Source organism: Lactuca virosa, chromosome 1, assembly GCF_052849685.1.
Source record: "Lactuca virosa cultivar CGN04683 chromosome 1, Lactuca_virosa_CGN04683_v6, whole genome shotgun sequence".
Classification (NCBI taxonomy): Eukaryota; Viridiplantae; Streptophyta; class Magnoliopsida; order Asterales; family Asteraceae; genus Lactuca; species Lactuca virosa.
The window spans coordinates 243,151,135-243,171,266 of NC_136426.1; the positions used below are offsets into that span (position 1 = coordinate 243,151,135).

The 20,132-nt window shown below is 33.9% G+C and overlaps 1 protein-coding gene across 3 annotated transcripts in view; it reads right to left on the reverse strand.

Annotated features, from left to right (window-relative positions):
• Nucleotides 1–2,479: 2,479 nt before the first annotated feature.
• Nucleotides 2,480–20,132, reverse strand: part of LOC145165645 (uncharacterized) — a 61,291-nt gene continuing 43,638 nt past the window's right edge. For 2 of the 3 annotated variants that reach the window (XM_079084436.1, XM_079084428.1), the window contains exons 11-13: nucleotides 8,670–8,750; nucleotides 8,492–8,574; nucleotides 2,480–2,827 (exon numbers count right to left, since the gene is read on the reverse strand). In XM_079084436.1, coding sequence (XP_078940562.1) covers nucleotides 2,713–2,827; nucleotides 8,492–8,574; nucleotides 8,670–8,750 — 279 coding nt within the window. In that variant the 3' untranslated portion in view covers nucleotides 2,480–2,712. Of the gene's footprint in view, nucleotides 2,828–8,491; nucleotides 8,575–8,669; nucleotides 8,751–14,155; nucleotides 14,228–20,132 lie in introns of those variants that run through there. The other variant, XM_079084445.1, reaches the window with a different exon arrangement.

Below are 20,132 nucleotides of genomic sequence, written 5' to 3' on the forward strand. Positions count from 1 at the left end.
TGCGTTTCTTGCTTACATGTTCAAGACGACAATGCCACAATGATGCTTTATCCAAGCTAGTAAAGGAATCAATACACAACACATTATTTCCTAGGTTATCTACAACCGACACAGTTTCATACACACCATCACAAGGTAATGCTTTAAAATAAAGAACATTATTAAAGAAAGCATTAATACCACCACATTCATTATTAAACGAAAAGGTAAACCCTTGTTTGTACAAACCATGAAAAGAAATAATATTCCTCGCCATTTCTGACGAGTAAACACATTTATTCAAATCTAACTTTAACCCACTACTTAGCAACAAAGTATAAACTCCAATCTTGGTAACAGGTGAAGCCTTCCTATTCCCCATGATTAAGTTTATCTTCCTGTGCTCCACATCCTCACTTCTTCTTAGGCCCTGCGAATCACAACATATGTGAATACCACAACCTGTATCAAGGACGCAAGAGTTAGAATATGGTGAGTTATTAGACAATATAGTGTAAATAACTGCATGGGATGGTTTCACTTTCCCATCCTTGACATCCTGCAAGTACTTTGGGCAGTTTCGCTTCCAGTGCCCCTTATTTTGGAAATAGAAGCAATCAACATCCTTAGGGATGGCAGAAGGAGTAGCAGAACCACCTTTGGTTCCACTTGATGAGGAGCCATCAAGAGACTTTCCCTTGGTACCCTTCGAATGTGTCTTCCTCTTCTTCCCTTTGCCTTGCCCGATAGCCAAAACAGGGGTAGCTGTAGGAGTAGAAGTAGTAACAACCGACTTACCTTTAAGACCACTTTCAGCGGTCTTCAGAAGTCCTTGAATCTTGCTGAGTGTAACTTCCTCCTTGTTCATGTGGTATGTCATGCAGAATTGATCATAACACGAGGGTAGGGAGTGCAAAATGATGTCAATTGCCAACTCCTCAAGGAAGTTCACGATTCGAGTCACGAGTTAAAATTTAGGATTTCGAGTCACGAGTCGAGTTACGAGTTAACAACTATGGTTTATTTTGTATCGAATAAAATACTTGTAGTATTGTGTTTTTAGATTACTAAATAAAAATAAGCTTTTTTTTTATAATTTACTTATTAATATTATAGTACAAGAAATATGTATATATACACTTGAAAAAATATGCATATATGCACCTGGATCGTTGATTTGTTTTGGTTAAAAAACTTATAGTTTTTTTTTTAAATATTCTACTTTTTTTAATTTACTAATTTTTAAAAATTTACTATTTTCAAAAAATATTATTTTTTTTAAATCATGTTTTAAAAAAAAATTAAATTTGCATTTTTAAAAAAATAAAAATTATTATTTTTATAAACAAATTCCAAAAACTTGATTTATTATGTTAATTGTTAGATATTTTTTTAATATTCCCAATAACACAATAAATTAAACAATAAATAAGATTGATAGTATAACGATCATACCCTGAATGAGTTAACTTTGATCTAACGTTCTACCTTTAATTCGCAGGTTCTCATGAATATATGAGTTAAATTTCATTTATTATATGATAACTAGTTGTAAGACACGTATATTATACGAATTGATTAAAACAAAATATTAAATACGAAGGAGTAAACATGAAGTTTATTTAGATTTGAAATTTGAAATAAGTGAAAATTATGTATTTTTTTTAAAAAAAAATAAGCATGTGAAAAATAAATAAGTTAAAATTACATGTTTAGTTTTCAGACTCGTGTACCAAACAAACAGGTTAATTATAACAAAATGTTAGATACGAAGGTTTAAACTGTAATTTATTATAAATTGAAATTGAAATTTAAAATTTAAAATTAATATAGTCATTATTTTATATTTAATTTATGGAAACTAAATTAATGATATATTGGAAAATAAAAAAAATGAAATAAGTGGCAAGTTGAAAATAAATATCTCAAAATTATGACAAAATGACATGTAGCCAATTGAATGAGAGAAAAACATGTGGCACAGTGAACCTTTATTTATTAGGCCGGTGGGTATGGGTAACGCCCATACCCACGTTATGGGTGCCACATCATCTTATTATGTCCATAACATATCTATAAATATCAAAAGGAAATGGTGTTTTTTATATGAAACGGCGTTGAGAAGAAGCAAATCAGGAAAAAAGCAGAGGAATAACACGCGTTTCGTCCCGTTATCACCATCACGCCCGGTGGCGTTGCCCGCTCCGTATACTCTTAGTCAAGATCTTTCTACGAAATCCACATGAATCAACATTGGAGCTCAACTTTAGACCTTACACTATTCAGCAATGATTAAAACATATACATATTTTAAGTCTCTATCGATAGGTAATTATCATAAATCAAATGTATTATGACTAACAGTTTGATTTTGTGGTTTTTCAGATTTTAAAAGGGTCTTACATGTGGTTAAGCAATAAAAATTAACATTAGGAAACACACACATTCTTCAAGAATACACGATTACATTCCATCGAACAAAGCAAATGGATTTTCTTGATTCCAATTGAAAGAAACAATCCATTTCATTCATGTTATTCAAAATATGTGTACAATGCTCCATTATCAAAATACATTCCATCCAATTGGATGTAGTTTATCAGTATTTTCAGTACCATCCTTAAATTTAAAGGATAACTTCTTCAACTTGTCGGAAATACCTTGTCTGCTTATTTTACAAACATGCAAATATTATGCTATACATTCCCAAAACATAATCTTGTGGTTGTGTCATTAATTGTACAAGAAATGAAATGCTTGATACTTGGAAAGTTCTAGAGCAGCTTTCACATTTACGAAATCTTTCACTTGCAAGGAAGATGATAGGTCATCAACAGAGAAAAACATGCTGCATTTGAAAGTGCAGATTGTTAATTTATAATGTTATTAGATTATGTATGAAGAATTGTATTTGAAATAACACTAAAGTAAAATCTATTGAACTTATAAATGATGGATGTGTTGGTGATTTTAGTGTTACCATGCCATTTTAGTATATAACGCAATTTTCAGATTCCAATTGGAGTTCAATTCTTGTTTTTAGACAAGTTAGGAGGTGCGGAGTGCATTCTTATATAAACAAGTTTGATGTCGGTTCAACCAAATGATAGGAGTCAAGAGAGGGTTATGCCACTTTGAGGGGTCCTATGGGCAACATCCCTGGCAGGTCCAATCAGCGAGTTGGACGGAAATTAATTTTGTTAAGGAAAGTATTATGGAAAATATTAATTTCAGATTCTAATACTGATTGATCTTATATTTCGTAACGCTCACTGATCTTATATTTAGTAACGTTGATTGATCTTATTAATTTCATATTAATATCCTTGAAACTGTCATCCCTTGTTAATGAGATAAAATCAACATGTAATGTTGATTGATCTTATATCTGGTAATTAGAAGAATTTGAATTCTAAAAAACCCTAGTTCGTGGTTTCCTACCGGTGCCTTGATACAAGACTGTTACTTGAACAATTATCCCCATTATTCGGATTTTGTGTATCCCAAACATAGGGTTGAAATATCGTATTCAGAAGTGATCACACAATCCTTCAAGAACATCCAAGTTTCACATTGATTTCAAAAACCCTATTCTCCTCCCAACCCAACCCTAACAACTGAATCTGATATTTGTTACGGTTTTCTGAAATCAAGAATGAATCAGTGAAAGAGATGACGTCCAAGTTCTACAAGTTGGAGAAATTCCAGGGAAACGACTTATGCCGTTCGCAGAAGAAGATGCTCTTTCTACCAATCTCAAGGTGGTTTATTATATGAGCACTCATGCACTAGAAGCACAAGAAGATGAGATAGTGGAGCAAACCAGACGTCGTTACAAGTCGGAGAACGATGACTACATCACTGAGGATGCATCTAGATAGAAATTTCTAGTTAGCAATTTTAATTACTATATAATGGTAGACTCAAGTGTTGGAAATAGGTGTCAAATGTCATAACTAATTTTTATAACTTTGGTAATAATAATAATAACAAATTCCTTTTAGGATTGCCCTCAGGAGCTAAAATAGCCGAAAGAAATTAAGAGAATGAGATTAATAGTTTATTAATTTATTACAAGTTAATAAATTAACTAGAAACTAGTTAGAATTAATTGGAATTAATTGGAACTAATTAGAATTAATCTATATTTAATTAAAGGTGCATGGACTAAATGTTAATTGTTCAATAATTGAACAAGATGAGCATTCTAGAAACCCTAAGAGTGTGGATGGTTTTGGAGAGGCTCTAAGAGCTTCTAGAATCGACACAGGTAACAAATAAGAATATGATTTGAATCATGATTAAATTTGATTATTTAATTGATTTAAATAAGCTTTATCTGCAAGTTACCTCAACTATATATAAAACCCTCTAGCCTTTATGAAATTTGATTGAACCTCCTGGAAGGCTAAGAAATTCAGTTCTCAATGTCCTCTCTCCTTTCTCCTAAACTTTTTATGGTTTTAAACTTTTGGGTGTGAGCCAATAAAGGCATTCCTACTTTGGGTGTTTGTACATGAGGATAGGAATTACATGTATGATAGTGAAGTGTATATTATTAATAAGTCCTTTGAGAAATTGTAAGGAGGTACTTTATTTTTATATAATTGGGAATGGATTGGGACAATTTGTTTAATAATAGTGCCAGGAGTTTTGTAATTAGACATTTTATTTTAACTTAAGTTTATGTTATCTCTAGGTATTCAAATAGGTTGAAGGATTCAATTATTAAAACACCATAGTTCTTGAATATTTGGAATGCGTAATATACTAATATGCAAATTCAACCGGTTCGATACTTTAATGTGAAAGATCTAGTATTCTCAATAATCATATTAAAGTGATACTGCTAATTAACATATGATACTAATGGATCACACTAACAACAACTTGATATAATTGATTTTTTATTAGAAATTGATTTTAATAAATATTCAATAAAGTCTTATAATTAAATTGGAAGTTATTTATTTCTAGGAAATAATAATTTTCATTAGTAAGTAACATTATATAATTCATATGGTATGAATTAATAAGTTATGTACAACATTTTGGACTAAATAAATTCTTTTGTCTTTTACCAAAAAGTTAAAGTTTATATTTTATAAACTTGTTTTATAAAATATAAAAGTTTCATCTTATTCCTTTTATTATTTTTTGAAAATAAGAGTAAAAAAGGATGAGTATGGCTTTTATCATAGTTAATATAAAGTAATGGCAAGTCTTATAAAGCATGGGGGGACAAGCATGGTCTAGTGACATGAGGGCTTAAGAGGTTAAGAACTTATGTGTAAAAGAATCACTTTATGAAGGCTTTCATGCCTTCCTTTTGAGTGGAATCAAAACCGTAACATGCATATGATATGCATGCTCTCTCCATTTTGCAAAAGACTTTGAGTTTACTTACTTGCATTTATGCTCTCTTGAAGTTCATATTCGTTATGAACTTCAAGCTTAAGAGTTAAGAGTTTTAGACTAGCATCTACATCAAGTTGGCTTCTTGTTGGTGTCTCTAAAGTTCATCATTCTTCATCAACTTCCAAGCCTTCCAAGAGGATCTAAAGAACTACAAAGGTTGTTATTTGTTCTTTTTCGTCTTTGGTTGTGTTTGTTTTCTTTCCAAACTTTGCAAGATGATCGTTGGTGGGTTTAACTTGTTTATGTTATTCAAAAAATGATCAAGTCTTCCGTTGCTAAATATCATATTTTTTAAACTAGTTTTTGAATAAAAACCAACATAATGTATGTATAATTTTGGTAAATTCTTATTATTGGTTTTGTAGATCCTTGGTTATACTAAAATGGAGGATGATTGTTGGTGATTTTATGTCAACCCCTTAGGAGAGATACACATTTTCAAACAAGGCCTAATGCCTTTTGATATAAAAATAATATAGTGGATATTATTTCTTTTATCACAAGTCTTGTTTTCTCTTTAGACACATATAACAAAATAAACCGTTAACATAAAATTCTTATAGTCACAAGTTATTTCGGTTATCAAGACTATTATTTACTTTTAGACAAAAAAGAAATTGAACCATGAACATAAAATACTTATGGTCGTATGTTTTTTGTTTTATCGTGACTATTATCTACTTCTAGACACATACAAAAAAAAATTACCATAAAATTCTTGTAGTCACAAAGTTATTTCAATTAACATACATATTCTTTACTTTTAGGAACATATAAGAAATTAAACGGTGACCATAAAGTACTTATTATCATGTGTTTTTTTTTCTTATCATCAATAATGTTTTAGAAAAACATAATAAATTAAAATGTGACCATAAAATAATTATACTCGCATGTTATTTCATTTATCATGACTATTGCTTAATTATAGACTCATAACTTATTAAACAATGACCATAAAATAATTATAGTTAAATCGTTTTTTAATTAGCATGAAATTTTTTTAGTTTTAGAGACATACAAAATTGAACCGTGGCCACAAAATATTGTCACATTCTATTTCATTTATCATGACAATTATTTATTTTTAGACACACATAACATATTATAGGGTGACCATAAAAGAATTATAAACACATGTGTTTTCTTTTATCATGAAGATTACTTACTTTTAGACACAAATTAGAAATTAAATCATGACCATCAAAAACTTATAGTCAAAGATTATTTCTTTTATCATGATTATTGTTTACTTTTAGACATCCATAACAAATTAAACCGCACCGATTAGGGGTGTTCGTTTGGATGGATCGGTTTGATCCAATCCAATCAAGTGAATCCAAATTGATTCCGGTTTTCAAAACAAGGATCCGAATAGTCCAAACTAAATTCAAATCTGATCTGATCCGATCTAGTTACAATTCGGTTGGATCGGTTTTTATAATTCGGTTTTTAAAAACTAAAATATTTTAAAATGACATATAATTATAATATTACTGAATTTTACACAAGAAGCAAAAACAAATTATTTAGTTACGATATGAAATTTATAAACAATTATTAAGAAGGTATATTATATTTTAATATTTTATAGATAAAAAAACTTTTGAGAGAAAATGTATATTAATATTTTTTACTAGGTGAAACCTTTTGAACCTATTTCAAAAAATAAATTACAAAATTAATAAATAATTATAGATATATATTAAAAATAAATAAATAATAAACTGTTATTCAGTTTTTTTGGACTATTCGGTTCTTATTTTATAAACCATAACCAATCCGAAATCCAAAATAATAATTCGGTTGTGTCGAAAACCAATACAAAATTTTCAAATATCCGAACCAAATAGTACAATCCAAATTGTCCAATTGGACAATTCGGTTTTATCCAAATACCGAACAGCCCTAGCACCGATAGATTTTTTTATAGTCATAGGTTATTTTTTTATCATTATTATTGTTTAGTTTTAGACACATATAAAAACTAAATTATCACCATAGAATCCATATATTCACAAATTATTTCAATTACCAAGAGCATTGTTTAGTTTAGGACACCCATAAGAAATTAAATTATGACAATAAAATTCTTATAGTTATTTTTTTTTTCTGAAACTATAACTATAAGATACTTAAATTCATGTTTTCCTTTTTTCATGAACATTTTTACTTTTAGACACAAACAAAAATTAAATTATAAGATATATATAATCACATGTTTTAATTTTTATCATGATTATTATTTACTTTTAGAAACACATGACAAATTAAACCATGACCAAAATAGTTACAGTCACAAGTTTTTTCTATAATGAATATTATTTTCTTTAAGGCAAATATATTAAATTAAACCATGACCATAAACAACATAGTCATAGTTTTTTAATTTATCATGACTATTATTTAATATTGTAGACACATAAGAAATTAAACTTTGACCATATAATCCTTATAGTTACAAGTTTTTCTTACTTTTACCATGTGGCTAATAAATTCTACAAAGTGATATTGTGATTGGTATTTTAATAATTATTGGATTTGTATTTGAAATATTGATTTCGAATTAGCATTTAGATACTATGAAGTATGTGGAAAATTTGTACATTTGAAACCATGATTTCAAAATAATGTTTTGTTTTGGTATTAAAGGACAAATGCCTTATGTTAAACTAATGGTTTTACAAAATGCCGGGAAATGAATTATATATGTTTTGTGTCAAAACCTATGTATACAGTATACCATGAGAAGATTTTTATCAAATGTATTCTATTTTATTTTAATGACATGCACTTAGGTACCAAAGACAAGTTATAGTAACTTAGTTTCACTAGCATGGGTTTTTTGGAATTAAAAGACTTCACACATAGATGTTATAAGTGGAAATCACAATTTTCGTCTTTTGACATGTAATGTAATATATAGTTGTACGTTTCGTATGGTTTGTAATATTAATTGCAACCTTCTTTATGGGTTTGATAACTAAAATGTTTTTTTGGAACAAATTTTGTAAAAAAAGTAAAATACATTAATTCAGTTAAGTCTAATTTTCATGTTTTATAATGATAAGAAAGTTTAAGATGTTAGTTATACCTGGAACTATCTTCTAGATGAAAAGAGTTACTTGTAGCACCATCAGAATCCTTTTCCATGAGTATCTTCATGCTTGAAATATCCTAGACAAATATATCATAATCACAAGCTACTTCATATATCATATAGAGCAATTAGTTTAGTTTTGTAAAGATAAAATTCCACATATAACACTTACATCTGCGGATACAATCTCAGTGCCATCCTTCTCATCCCAACTAAGAGTGCATGTTCTATTCACCTGATCGATGCTTATAATCTAGAAATAAATAGTGTCAAATAGATATTGATAGTGGGAGAGAGCACAAATGTATTATATCATTGTCCATATCAATAAATATCCATAAAGCATGAAACTCGTGTTTTCTTTAGAAACTATTACTCATTTTGGAAGGTGGCTGTTCATTACTATTTGAAAATTTTACTAAGTTTATTATGGCATTTAGTTGTATTGTTTTAGTATATTCCTCATCTTTTGTGGATATGGATGCGAGGAAATACGGGAGAAAAATGGTCAATTTCATAACTTTGATAGTTTTAAATATCACATGTATGGCATTTTATTCTTTGATTAATTATTCTAATGTTATAGCAACCTTTAGATCACTATAACTTTTACAGGATTTCTATCTTATGATGGCAATCAATCAAGGATGTAATTCTTATCTCATCACTCTCATAACAAAAGTGTTTGACCTGCTTACCATCTCTGAATTAAGACCAATCAATTTGATTGGATGCTTCTAAAAGGGTATCTCAAAGACCTTAGCCAATATGTTGAAAATGGTGATTAGCTATCTTGTGAGTGTTTGACACGTAATTTCCCATAATTGATTTCATTGAATAGGAATGAATAAATATACAATACAGTGGGTCGTAGGCCAATATACAAGATCAATACAAACGGGCTAGTTATCTTTCCAAATATAAAGCAATACACAAGAATATATATACACTAATACCCCCCCCCCCCCGGCGCAGTTTGAGCGGTAGTTAACGTCTGAACACTCAAACTGTTCCTGAAATCCATGAAGAGAGAAGAAGGGACGTGCAGGACACGGATTTCACCGGTGGCAACTTTGTCTCTGACGAAGTGAATGTCTATCTCGATGTGTTTCGTCCTTTGATGTTGTACTGGATTCGTAGAAAGGTATACGACACTGATGTTATCACAATACACAATGGTTGCCTTAGGAATGGAGGTATGAAGCTCACGAAGAAGATTTCGAAGCCAGCAAGATTCGGCAACTGCATTAGCAACACCACGATATTCGGCTTCGGCACTTGATCTGGAGACCGTTGGTTGACGTTTTGAAGACCATGAGATCAAGTTATCTCCTAAGAAAACACAATAACCACTAGTAGATCTGCCAGAAGAAGGACAACCGACCCAGTCAGCATCTGAGTAGGCAATCAAACCAGTGGTAGAGGATCGATGCAGCTGGAGACCGAAATCCAATGTCCCACGAATGTAATGCAAGATGCGTTTAAGAGCATGGAAGTGAGGTTCGTGCGGGTCATGCATATATAAACATATCTGTTTCACAGCAAAGGAAATGTCAGGTCGAGTAAAGGTCAAGTATTGTAAGCCTCCAGCTAAGCTGCGGTAAAGAGTTGGGTCAGAGACTGGGTCGCCTGAGTCGTCGAGTTTCGATTGGCCGGAGTTCGACACGGGTTACAATGTAACATGTTAGCTCGCTCGAGGACTTCAAGGGCATATTTGCGCTGAGAAAGAAATAGTCCTTCATTATTAGATGTTGCCGAGATGCCCAGAAAGTATGATATAGGACCTAATTCGGTCATAGAAAATTCCGCAGTGAGAAGTTTGATGATTCGGTCTAAGAGATCTGTTGTAGAAGCTGTCAAAATAATACCATCAACGTATAGCAGCAAGTAAGCAGTGGCGTCTCCCGCGCTTAAAGATAAATAGGGACGAATCTGTTTTGCTGTGGATGAATCCAAGGCGGGTGATAAAGGTAGCAAACCGATTGAACCATGCTCTCGGGGCCTGTTTGAGATCATAAAGAGACTTCTGGAGATGGCACACATGGTCTGGGAAGTCCGGGTCATGAAAACCCGGAGGTTGATGCATGTAGACGGTTTCATTGAGGTGACCATGTAAGAATGCGTTTTTAACATCAAGCTGGTGTATAGGCCATTTCCGAAAAGTGGCAAGACTGAGAACGGTACGGAGGGTGGCCGGTTTAACAACCGGGCTAAAAGTTTCATCACAATCAATCCCCGGTTTTTGACTTTTTCCATTTGCAACAAGTCGAGCTTTATATCGTTCTAAAGAGCCATCTGCTTTGTATTTCTTTTTTAAATAACCACATAGACAGAACAATGTTGACACCCTGTGGTCTAGGTACAAGTACCCACGTTCTGTTAGAAATAAGAGCATTACATTCGGTTTTCATGGCATTGGTCCAATTTGGGTCACGAAGGGCGTAAAGATGAGAGCGGGGTAGCGGGGATTCAGTTGAGGTGAGAAGGTTGAGTTTAGAGATAGGTTTGGTGATACCACTTTTGGCTCTAGTGGTCATAGGGTGAGGGATGTGAGTTGTAGGAGAGTGAGAGGGAGGTGGGGAAGGATTGTGAGGATCAGAATCGGATGAAGAAGGGATATTTAGGACGGTTTCGGATGTGGGGGGGGCTGTTTTGGTGGTTTTCGAAGTTGGGGAGGGGTCTGGTTTGGTGATTGGCAGAAGTTGTGGGGTTGTTTGAAGAGGTTTAGACGGGATGAAGGGAAGAGAAAAGGGGAGAGGGCGGTGAGGTGATGTCATTTTCAAGGAAGGTATAAGATGGTGGAGAGGTTGGTGTCATAGCTTTAAACGGGAAGGATTGTTCATCAAAGTGAACATGTCGGGAAATAATAATTTTGCGAGTGTGAAGGTTTAAGCAACGATACCCTCGGTGGAGAGATGGGTACCCTAAAAAGATACATGGAGTTGATCGAGGTGCAAGTTTGTGAGCGGTTGGTATTAAAGGATAACAAAGACAACCAAAGACGCGTAAATGATCATATGTTGGGTTTTTATGGAATAAGCGAGTGAAGGGAATGTCATTTTAGATAGAGGTAGATGGGGTAATATTGAGGAGATGGCAAGCCATGTGTAAGGCTTCCATCGTGGGTGGGATGTGTGCATGAAAGAGAAGAGTGCGGATGATATTGTTAATGGAACGAATCATCCGTTCGGACTTGCCGTTTTGTTGGGAGGTGCAAGGGCATGAGAAACGAAATTGTATGCCATTTTGATCAAATAGAGAGTGAAATTCGTGATTGTCAAATTCTCCACCATGATCACATTGGAATGATTTAATTTCGCATTTGAATTGAGTTTGAACATATTTGCGAAAATGTAAAAATTTAGTGAAGACATCGGATTTTTTTCGTAAAGGATAAACCCACAAAAAATGAGAATAATGGTCAAGAAAGATAATGTAATATTCAATACCACTATTGCTAGTGACCGGGGAGGCCCATAAATCAGAATGAGCAATTTTAAACAACTCAGTGGCATTATTATTAGAAGAAACAAATGATAAGCGAATGTGTTTGCCAAGACGACAAGCATTACATGATATAGAAAGACTGGTTTTATTACATGAAATAAAATCACTAGAAATTAACGACTGAAGAACGCGAGGTCCAGGGTGGCCCAAGCGTTGATGCCAAAGAGAAGCGTTGGTTGTAAGGAGGGCGACAACAGATGGTGTTATAGGATAAAGGTCGCCCGTGCTGTCACATCTAAGGAGCACCTGTTTGGTTGTGAAATCCTTCACAGAAAAACCATATGCATCAAATTCAATGGAGGCATTATTATCAGTAGTAAATTTACGAACAGAAATCAAGTTTTTGATGATATTGGGTGTGACAAGGACATGATTTAAGTGTAAGGGTCGATGGGTTGTAGGAATTATGGAATGGCTAGATTGGGTAACGGGAATGGATGAACCGTTGCCAACAAAAACCGAATTATAAGGACTCTTATTACTGACAGAAAAGAGTATACCTGAATCTGATGCGAGATGAGAGGTTGTTCCCGTATCCATGTACCAACTTGCATCTTCGGGGTCATTAAGTGTCATGGTGTTAAATGCAACAGCGATATCAGTGGGCCGATCATTGTTCACCGGTGGAAACCATTGCCAAGGGGGAGGAATAGCAGCTTGATCGGTGGTGGAGTGGTAGGCAACAAGAACAGAAGGGGAGGAGCTGTGGTCGTGATGGCTTGATGGTTGAGGATGAGTTCGATTGAGACGGAGTTCTTCAGAGACAAGCATTGACCGGGCTTGAAGGAAAGAAGGTAATGGATCCTTATGACGGATTAGCATGGCAATGTTTTCAAATTTTGGTGATAGACCGTTAAGCATGTAGGTGACAAGAGTTTTCTCGGGAACTGGGGAGTCGATGTTGGCTAGAAGATCAGATAAGGACTTCAATTTCTGACAATAATCTGCAATGGTGCGGTCGTCAATGACTAATGAGCGGAGTTCATTATCAAGCTCGATTGCCCTAGCATCTTTATTGTCCCGAAAGAGTGCTTCAACGCTTAAGATCATGTTGAGTAACGGTTGCCTCATGGTCCCATAGAGCCATATCTGGACAATGTTGTCGAGATTTTCCCATTCAGCATCGGTGGGGCTGGTGGGTTTTGTGGTGCCGGTAAGGATGCCATGAACGCCAAAAGCCTTACAGTGAGTGGTAAAAAGTTTGCGCCAAGCATCATAGTTGAGTTCGTTTAAATCAAGGATCAGGGGAACATATGCCTTGATATTTGTAATACCGTATGGTTTTTGATTAGCCATGGCCAAGAAGAATGAAAGAGGGACGAGAGAGGGGGACGGTGGAAGGAACACCGCTGGAGAGAGGGGAGAAGAGAAGTGGGCCGGCTGGATTAAGGTCACCAAGGATCAAAGAAAGATCTCTGATACCATGTTTGACACGTAATTTCCCATAATTGATTTCATTGAATAGGAATGAATAAATATACAATACAGTGGGCCGTAGGCCAATATACAAGATCAATACAAACGGGCTAGTTATCTTTCCAAATATAAAGCAATACACAATAATATATATACACTAATAGTGAGAGATATGTAATCCACATTTTTGGTAGGATGAAACATTCTAGATTGTCCCAAAAAATGAAGTATTTTATTGGGTCAAGAAAAACGAAATGAGATGCAATGTTCTTTAAATTAGATTTTGAAAAGGTGTTTGACTTTGGCACTTCAAGATAGGATTTCTCGACTCTATCATATAGAACAAATGGGTTTCCGCAACATTGTGTGATCTTGGATCCATGGTTATCCTTAAAGAAAAGAGCCTAGGTCCTTGCAAATGATTCTCCCATAAAAGAGTAGCTAGATTTAAAGAGGTGTACAAAAAGGATATATATCGATTGTATCAATTTCTATTCATTTTTGCTATGGAATCTTTACACATTGCAAAACCAAAAAATGTTGCCTTTTAGGGATCTACCATGGAATTAAAAACATTAAATAATGTTACAACATTTTCATGCTTATTCTACATATATGATTTCATATTTATAGGATATTGGATTGACTTCAATTTCAATAACATTATAAGAATTGTACGGAGCTTCCTTTAAAGTAAGCTTTGCAAAGAGGTAAGTATTTAGGATTGGCATTGACCCCATACTTATCTCGTCAATGGAAATAATTCTCCATTTCCAGCTCATATCCTTTCCCTTCACATATACCGACCTGCCCATGGGGACGAATATGTACTTTGTAAAAAATTAGAAACCAATGCTTTTTAAGTTCCAATCAAGACTTTCTTCATGGAAGGAAATAAAAATATAATTTCATGGGAGCTAACTCTAATCAAGGTTGTACTTGGGAGTTCCAATCAACTTTTTATCTTTTTTAAATATCCACTCTCTGTCACCATGATTTAGAACAAATTTGAAGAAATTTTCGTTGGGTAGTCACCCTACGCACACCAAAATATGCTGCTTAAGGTGGGACATAGTTAAGGCCCCTTATTTGTCATGTTGTAGGAAGCTTGGGAGTGTCGAACAATTTTCTTATAGCTATATGGTGGTGGATACATAAACCGACGTCAAACATTTCTTAGGCGAGAACAGTAAGGGAAATTCACATTAGTTCTCGAACTTGGAAATTCATCCGAGTCAAACTTTGATATTCCTGGTGTTTGAAAAGTAATTGCTAGAATTGATTTTTACTTTTTCACCATAAATATTGATCTAATAGACCTTTTTAAATGGCTATGGGAATCAAACTTCCTTTTGGCATGGTGATTGAACCAATTACGACATATTGAGCTTATGTTTTCCAACATTATTTGCCTTAAAAGTTGTTCAATAGTTCTCTCCATCATTGAGATTTATAAAAATATATGACTAATTAGTTTGGAAATAGAATTTCAAAATGGTTCGAAATAGGGTAGAGGTAGAATAATTGTTTTACCTGCATACACCTGATCAATCAATTAATTCTACCCGGGGATACAAATAAATTGCCATGATCAGTGTAACGACCCGAAAATTTAACTATATGATTATACTCGATGTAGAGGCAGTTCTAGCATACACGATAAAGTAGGTTGCTATTTCCAGAGAAGGCATTTTACTTTAAAACTAATTTGGGGGAATGCAACGCACCAGGTTTGTGGACACGAAGTGTCTATTAGTGTATATGTATTCATTGTATTAGCTTAGCCCATTTATATGTATCGGTATTGTATTATTAGCCCGATGGAACCCAATGTATATTGTATATATTCAAGTGAATGATAGAAATCAATCATGAGAAAATCATTGTGTTTCATGGTATCAGAGTGATCCTCTCGTATCATTTTCTTCTCTAACCCTAGCCATTGCATTTTCTTCTTCTCTCTTCCAACAATTGTCGGCGAAAACCCCACATCATCAGGCAATTAGAAGTCGTATGGACCCTTTAACATCAAGACATACGTTCCCATCATCCTTGCCATTGTTTTGGTGTTCGAGACTTTCTGACCGACGATTCTAAACCAACCACTAACAAAGATGAAGAATGATTCAAAATCGACTATGTGGTAAAAACTTGGTTATATGGAACACTCACTCAATCCCTTCTTAATATGATTCACACCAAAAACTCCACTGCCAACACATTGGCTTAGTCTCAAGAATCTCTTTCGGGATAACAAAGATGCTCGGGCCATTGAACTTGAGAATGAGCTTATTGTATATGTATTCATTGTATTAGCTTAGCCCATGTATATGTATCAATATGGTATTATTAGCCTAATGGAGCCCAATGTATATTGTATATATTCAAATGATTAATAGAAATCAAGCATGGGAAAATCATTGTGTTTCAACGTCTAGTCAGAAGCTGAGTGAATGAAAGCCAAAACATAAACGTGGCATGTATATGTGTAACGACATGACATGTTGACATGTATGGGTCATGGATACGTGTTGCCATAATACGACATGTAACGAGTGAATATGATATGTGGAAAAAGAAGATGATATGTTGCAAAACCTAAACGACACGCATGGACGTGCCTTTAACATGAATAATTTTCATGTCATAAGTAAAAATATATAGTTGTGTGAACATTTGCCTTCCATTACTCATATAGTATTTCGAAGAGAACTCAAGCGGAGACAAGTTCTAAGGAACTTGGTATTTTGTTTGTATATGTTTTGGCAAATTAATAAGTTGTCAGGCAGTGCAAATTAGGCCAAAGTAGAAGTTAGTTTAACTAACCAGCCAGTTGAGTTCATGACGATATTCTGGGTACACAACAAAGTGATTATTTATGTGAAAATGTTTGATAGCAAGAGAGTCTTTCATGTTAAAATGTTTAATTAATGCATGAATCTCTAAGTTCCCACATTTTCTAAATTGATAGAAAAGGAACATTGGTAATAACATGTCTTGAAATTTTAGCATGCCAAGTTTTTAAATGAGAGATGAAGATACATCGTTTTCCTGTTAGAATTAGTTTACCGAAAAGATAGATTTGTTATTTTACTAGATAGATGATTATCTGATTATGAAGACAAAAAGAAAATAATGCACACGATCTTCGGTAGATATTGACGGGTTTTCGTGTGAATCAAGAGCAAATTAAAAGGGATAAGACATCGATGTAAACGAAATCATCTTAGAAATAATGAAGGTTATTTCACAGATGGAGCTCAATATGGAGAGGGTCGAGTGGTTAACACGACTACATTGGATGTAATGTTCTTTCTTGTGATCCTACCTACCGAGAGTTGTAAGGTAAGAAGCTGATTACTTGGAGTGCAAGGTTACTCTAACTCAAATACTGAATAAAAGGAAGGTTTCCCAAAAAGCCCAAGAGGCATTATCTTATGTATTATCTCTAACATTTTCCTACTTAATTCAAAAACTAAGATGTCCTTCACCACAAGTAGGTTCCTCATTTCTTCAAACATGACTTTTTCCATAAACTTAGTAAGTATATCAATCTTTTGTTCATTTTCCCACATGCTTCATGATGACATTACCTCTTTTCACCGGTTAACATATGAAGTGAAATATTGTGTCTATGTGTTTGCTCCTCCCATGGAATATCGGGTTCTTCATAAACTCCAAAGCCGATTTGTTGTCAAATACAACACTATTGGGTTGATTCTTCTTCTGGTTAACTTTCCAAGTAGCCTTCGAATCCAAACTCCTTGACATGTTGCACTTGTAGTTACCATAAACGTTGTTTTTGATAATAAGAGAGCCACACTCTTTTCATTTTGTGAGGTCCACGTAACTAGATTTTTATTAAGATAAAATTCCATATCTATTGTATTACGACTATCCTTCACATCTCTAGCTTGATTTCTATTGGTATAGCCTATAACACCATTTTCTTCGTTACTTCTGACATACACCAAACCATACATACTTAACCCTTTTATGTACCTTAAAATATGTTTCATGACTTTTAGGTGTTCAAATGTTGGTTTCTCCATGAAGCGACTAACCATTCCAACTGAGTATGCAATATCTGGTCATGTTTGTGTTAAGTAACTTAGTACGCTAATGATAATTTTGTACAATGTCAGAACAACATGTTTTCCTCAGTCAACAAACTCAAGCTTCTTCTGAAGCCATCGGTCTAACACCAAAGGATACACAAAATTGTTTTGAAAGAATATTGGTTGTTCGACGAGGCCATATCAGAGGCATCGGACGTAAACCTACGGTTATGTCAATGTACGATCAGGAACAACCACTGATGCAACCACCACCACAATCACAGGTGACAAAACTATTTTATTTTGGTAATTGTTTCAAATGTTGGTAATTGTTGGTTTAGTAATAGTTTAAAATGTTGGTAATTGTTAGATTGATAATAGTTTATATGTTGGTAATTGTTAGTTTGGTTATAGTTTGATATATTGGTATTTTGTAGTTTGGTAATTGTTAGTTTATGAAAGTAAAATGCTATTATGGAAAAAATTATAACAAGAAAGTACAATGCTATAATGCGTTATATGCAATATGTGTAGTTTGGTAATTGTTAGTTTATGAAAGTACAATGATATAATGGTATTTTGTAGTTTGGTAATTGTTAGTTATAATACAATGCTATAATGTGTTATATGCAATATGTGTAATTTGGTAATTGTTAGTTTATGAAAGTATAATGCTATAATGGTATTTTGTAGGTTGGTAATTGTTAGTTATAGTACAATGCTATAATGTGTTATATGAAATATGTGTAATTTGGTAATTGTTTGATTATGAAAGTACAATGCTATAATGGCATTTTGTAGTTTGGTAATTGTTAGTTATTGTACAATGCTATATTTTGTACTTTGCTTGTATGTGGAATGTATATTTTGTATATAGAATGTTATAATATTTGTTTAACTTATAATACTATGTTGTTTTATTTGTAGTTGGAAATGCTTCATACAATGTTAAACGATCCAGCATGTAGTGCCGCACTTGAAGATTGGTTTCATTCGTTGCCACAACGAAATGAAACCGGAGGAAACGAGGAGAGCGATGATGACGAGTAGCTAGTTGTAGGATTTTTGTATGTTTTGTTTGTGTAAGTATTTTAGACTATTATTTTCGATATTTTGTATTATGCTAAATTGGATGAGTATTTTAAACGGATGTTGGATTAATATTTTGGAATGGAAGGATGTAGGAATAGTTTAATTAATATCATAGCAGTTTTTATACTTTTTATATGGTTTTTTTCAATTTTAATGTGAAATAATAATAAAATATAAAAAAATACCAATACCGGCGACGCCTTTAATGGCGACAGTCGGTTATTAGCAGCGACACTACTTTAGCGGCGACGTCATGTTATTAGCGGCGACATATGACATTAGCGACGCCATTTTGATTATCAGCGACAAAGCATCAGCGGCGGCCTTTTAGCGACGACGAGTCGGCGCTAATACTATTAGCGGCGACAAACGCTATTTTTAGCGGCGACGTTTGTCGCCGGTAATACTCTAATTTCTTGTAGTGTCTCTTCTGCTTGATAGGACACAAAAGTTTCTAGAACATTATGAGGGTTTTGAGGCACACCAATGTCTTCATTTGAGTCTTTGCGATATTTTTCGGTTTCAGCAATGATGGTTTCATCAAACTATAACACTTCAAAAGTAAAAGTTACATCTGGTGTTACCTTGATCTTTTTCTCCTTCCCCTACTCCCACATCTTTTTTTTTCTTTGAAAATTTACATCTCTGCTAACTCGAATTAACCCTATGTCAGGATCAAGTAACTTGCAATCTTTCCTTTCATGCCTTTCTCAACCTCTAACTAAAGTAACTATAATCTTCTCGTTTACTCAAGTACCTCCTGGTTACTCTCACATGTGGAATGCAACCAAACACTATTAATAAGCCACCAAATGATTTTTGTATTATTCTTAAGATTTGAAGATTACAATAAAGGTCCTATATATATGACTAGATATTACACTTTAGTACCATCTATAATAAGATAAATAAAATACTGTTAAATATCTTAAATATGTATTGTCTATTATCCCCCCGCAAGTTGAGGGCGGGGAACGACCTGCAACTTGGACCTTAACATCAGAAATCTTTGAGATGGGAGTGGTTTCGTAAACACATCGGCAATTTGATCATGTGTGGAAATAAACTGAACTTTCAACTTTCCTTGAGCAACCTTTTCTCGTACAAAATGGTAGTCCACTTCTACATGTTTCGTTCGTGCATGAAACAAAGGATTGGCGGAAAGATATGTGGCCCCCAAGTTATCACACCAAAGCGTGGGAGAGACTTTAAATGTAATACCAAGCTCGTTTAGGAGAGCTTCTAGCCATGTTATCTCAGCAACCGTGTCGGCAAGAGCTTTATACTCAGATTCGGTGGAAGATCTAGAAATCGTACGTTGTTTGCGAGCAGTCCACGAAATTAGGTTGGAACCCAAGTAGATGGCAAATCCCCCCGTGGACCGACGGTCATCTGGACAGCCGGCCCAATCAGCATCAGAGTACGCTTTTAAGGTGGCGCGCCAATCAACATCGGTGAAAGCTTGAAGTGTAGAAGCAGACCCATGACGGATAAAGACGCCAAAGTGCGATGTTCCCTTGAGATAACGAAGTATTCGTTTAACAGCAGACCAATGGTTTTCT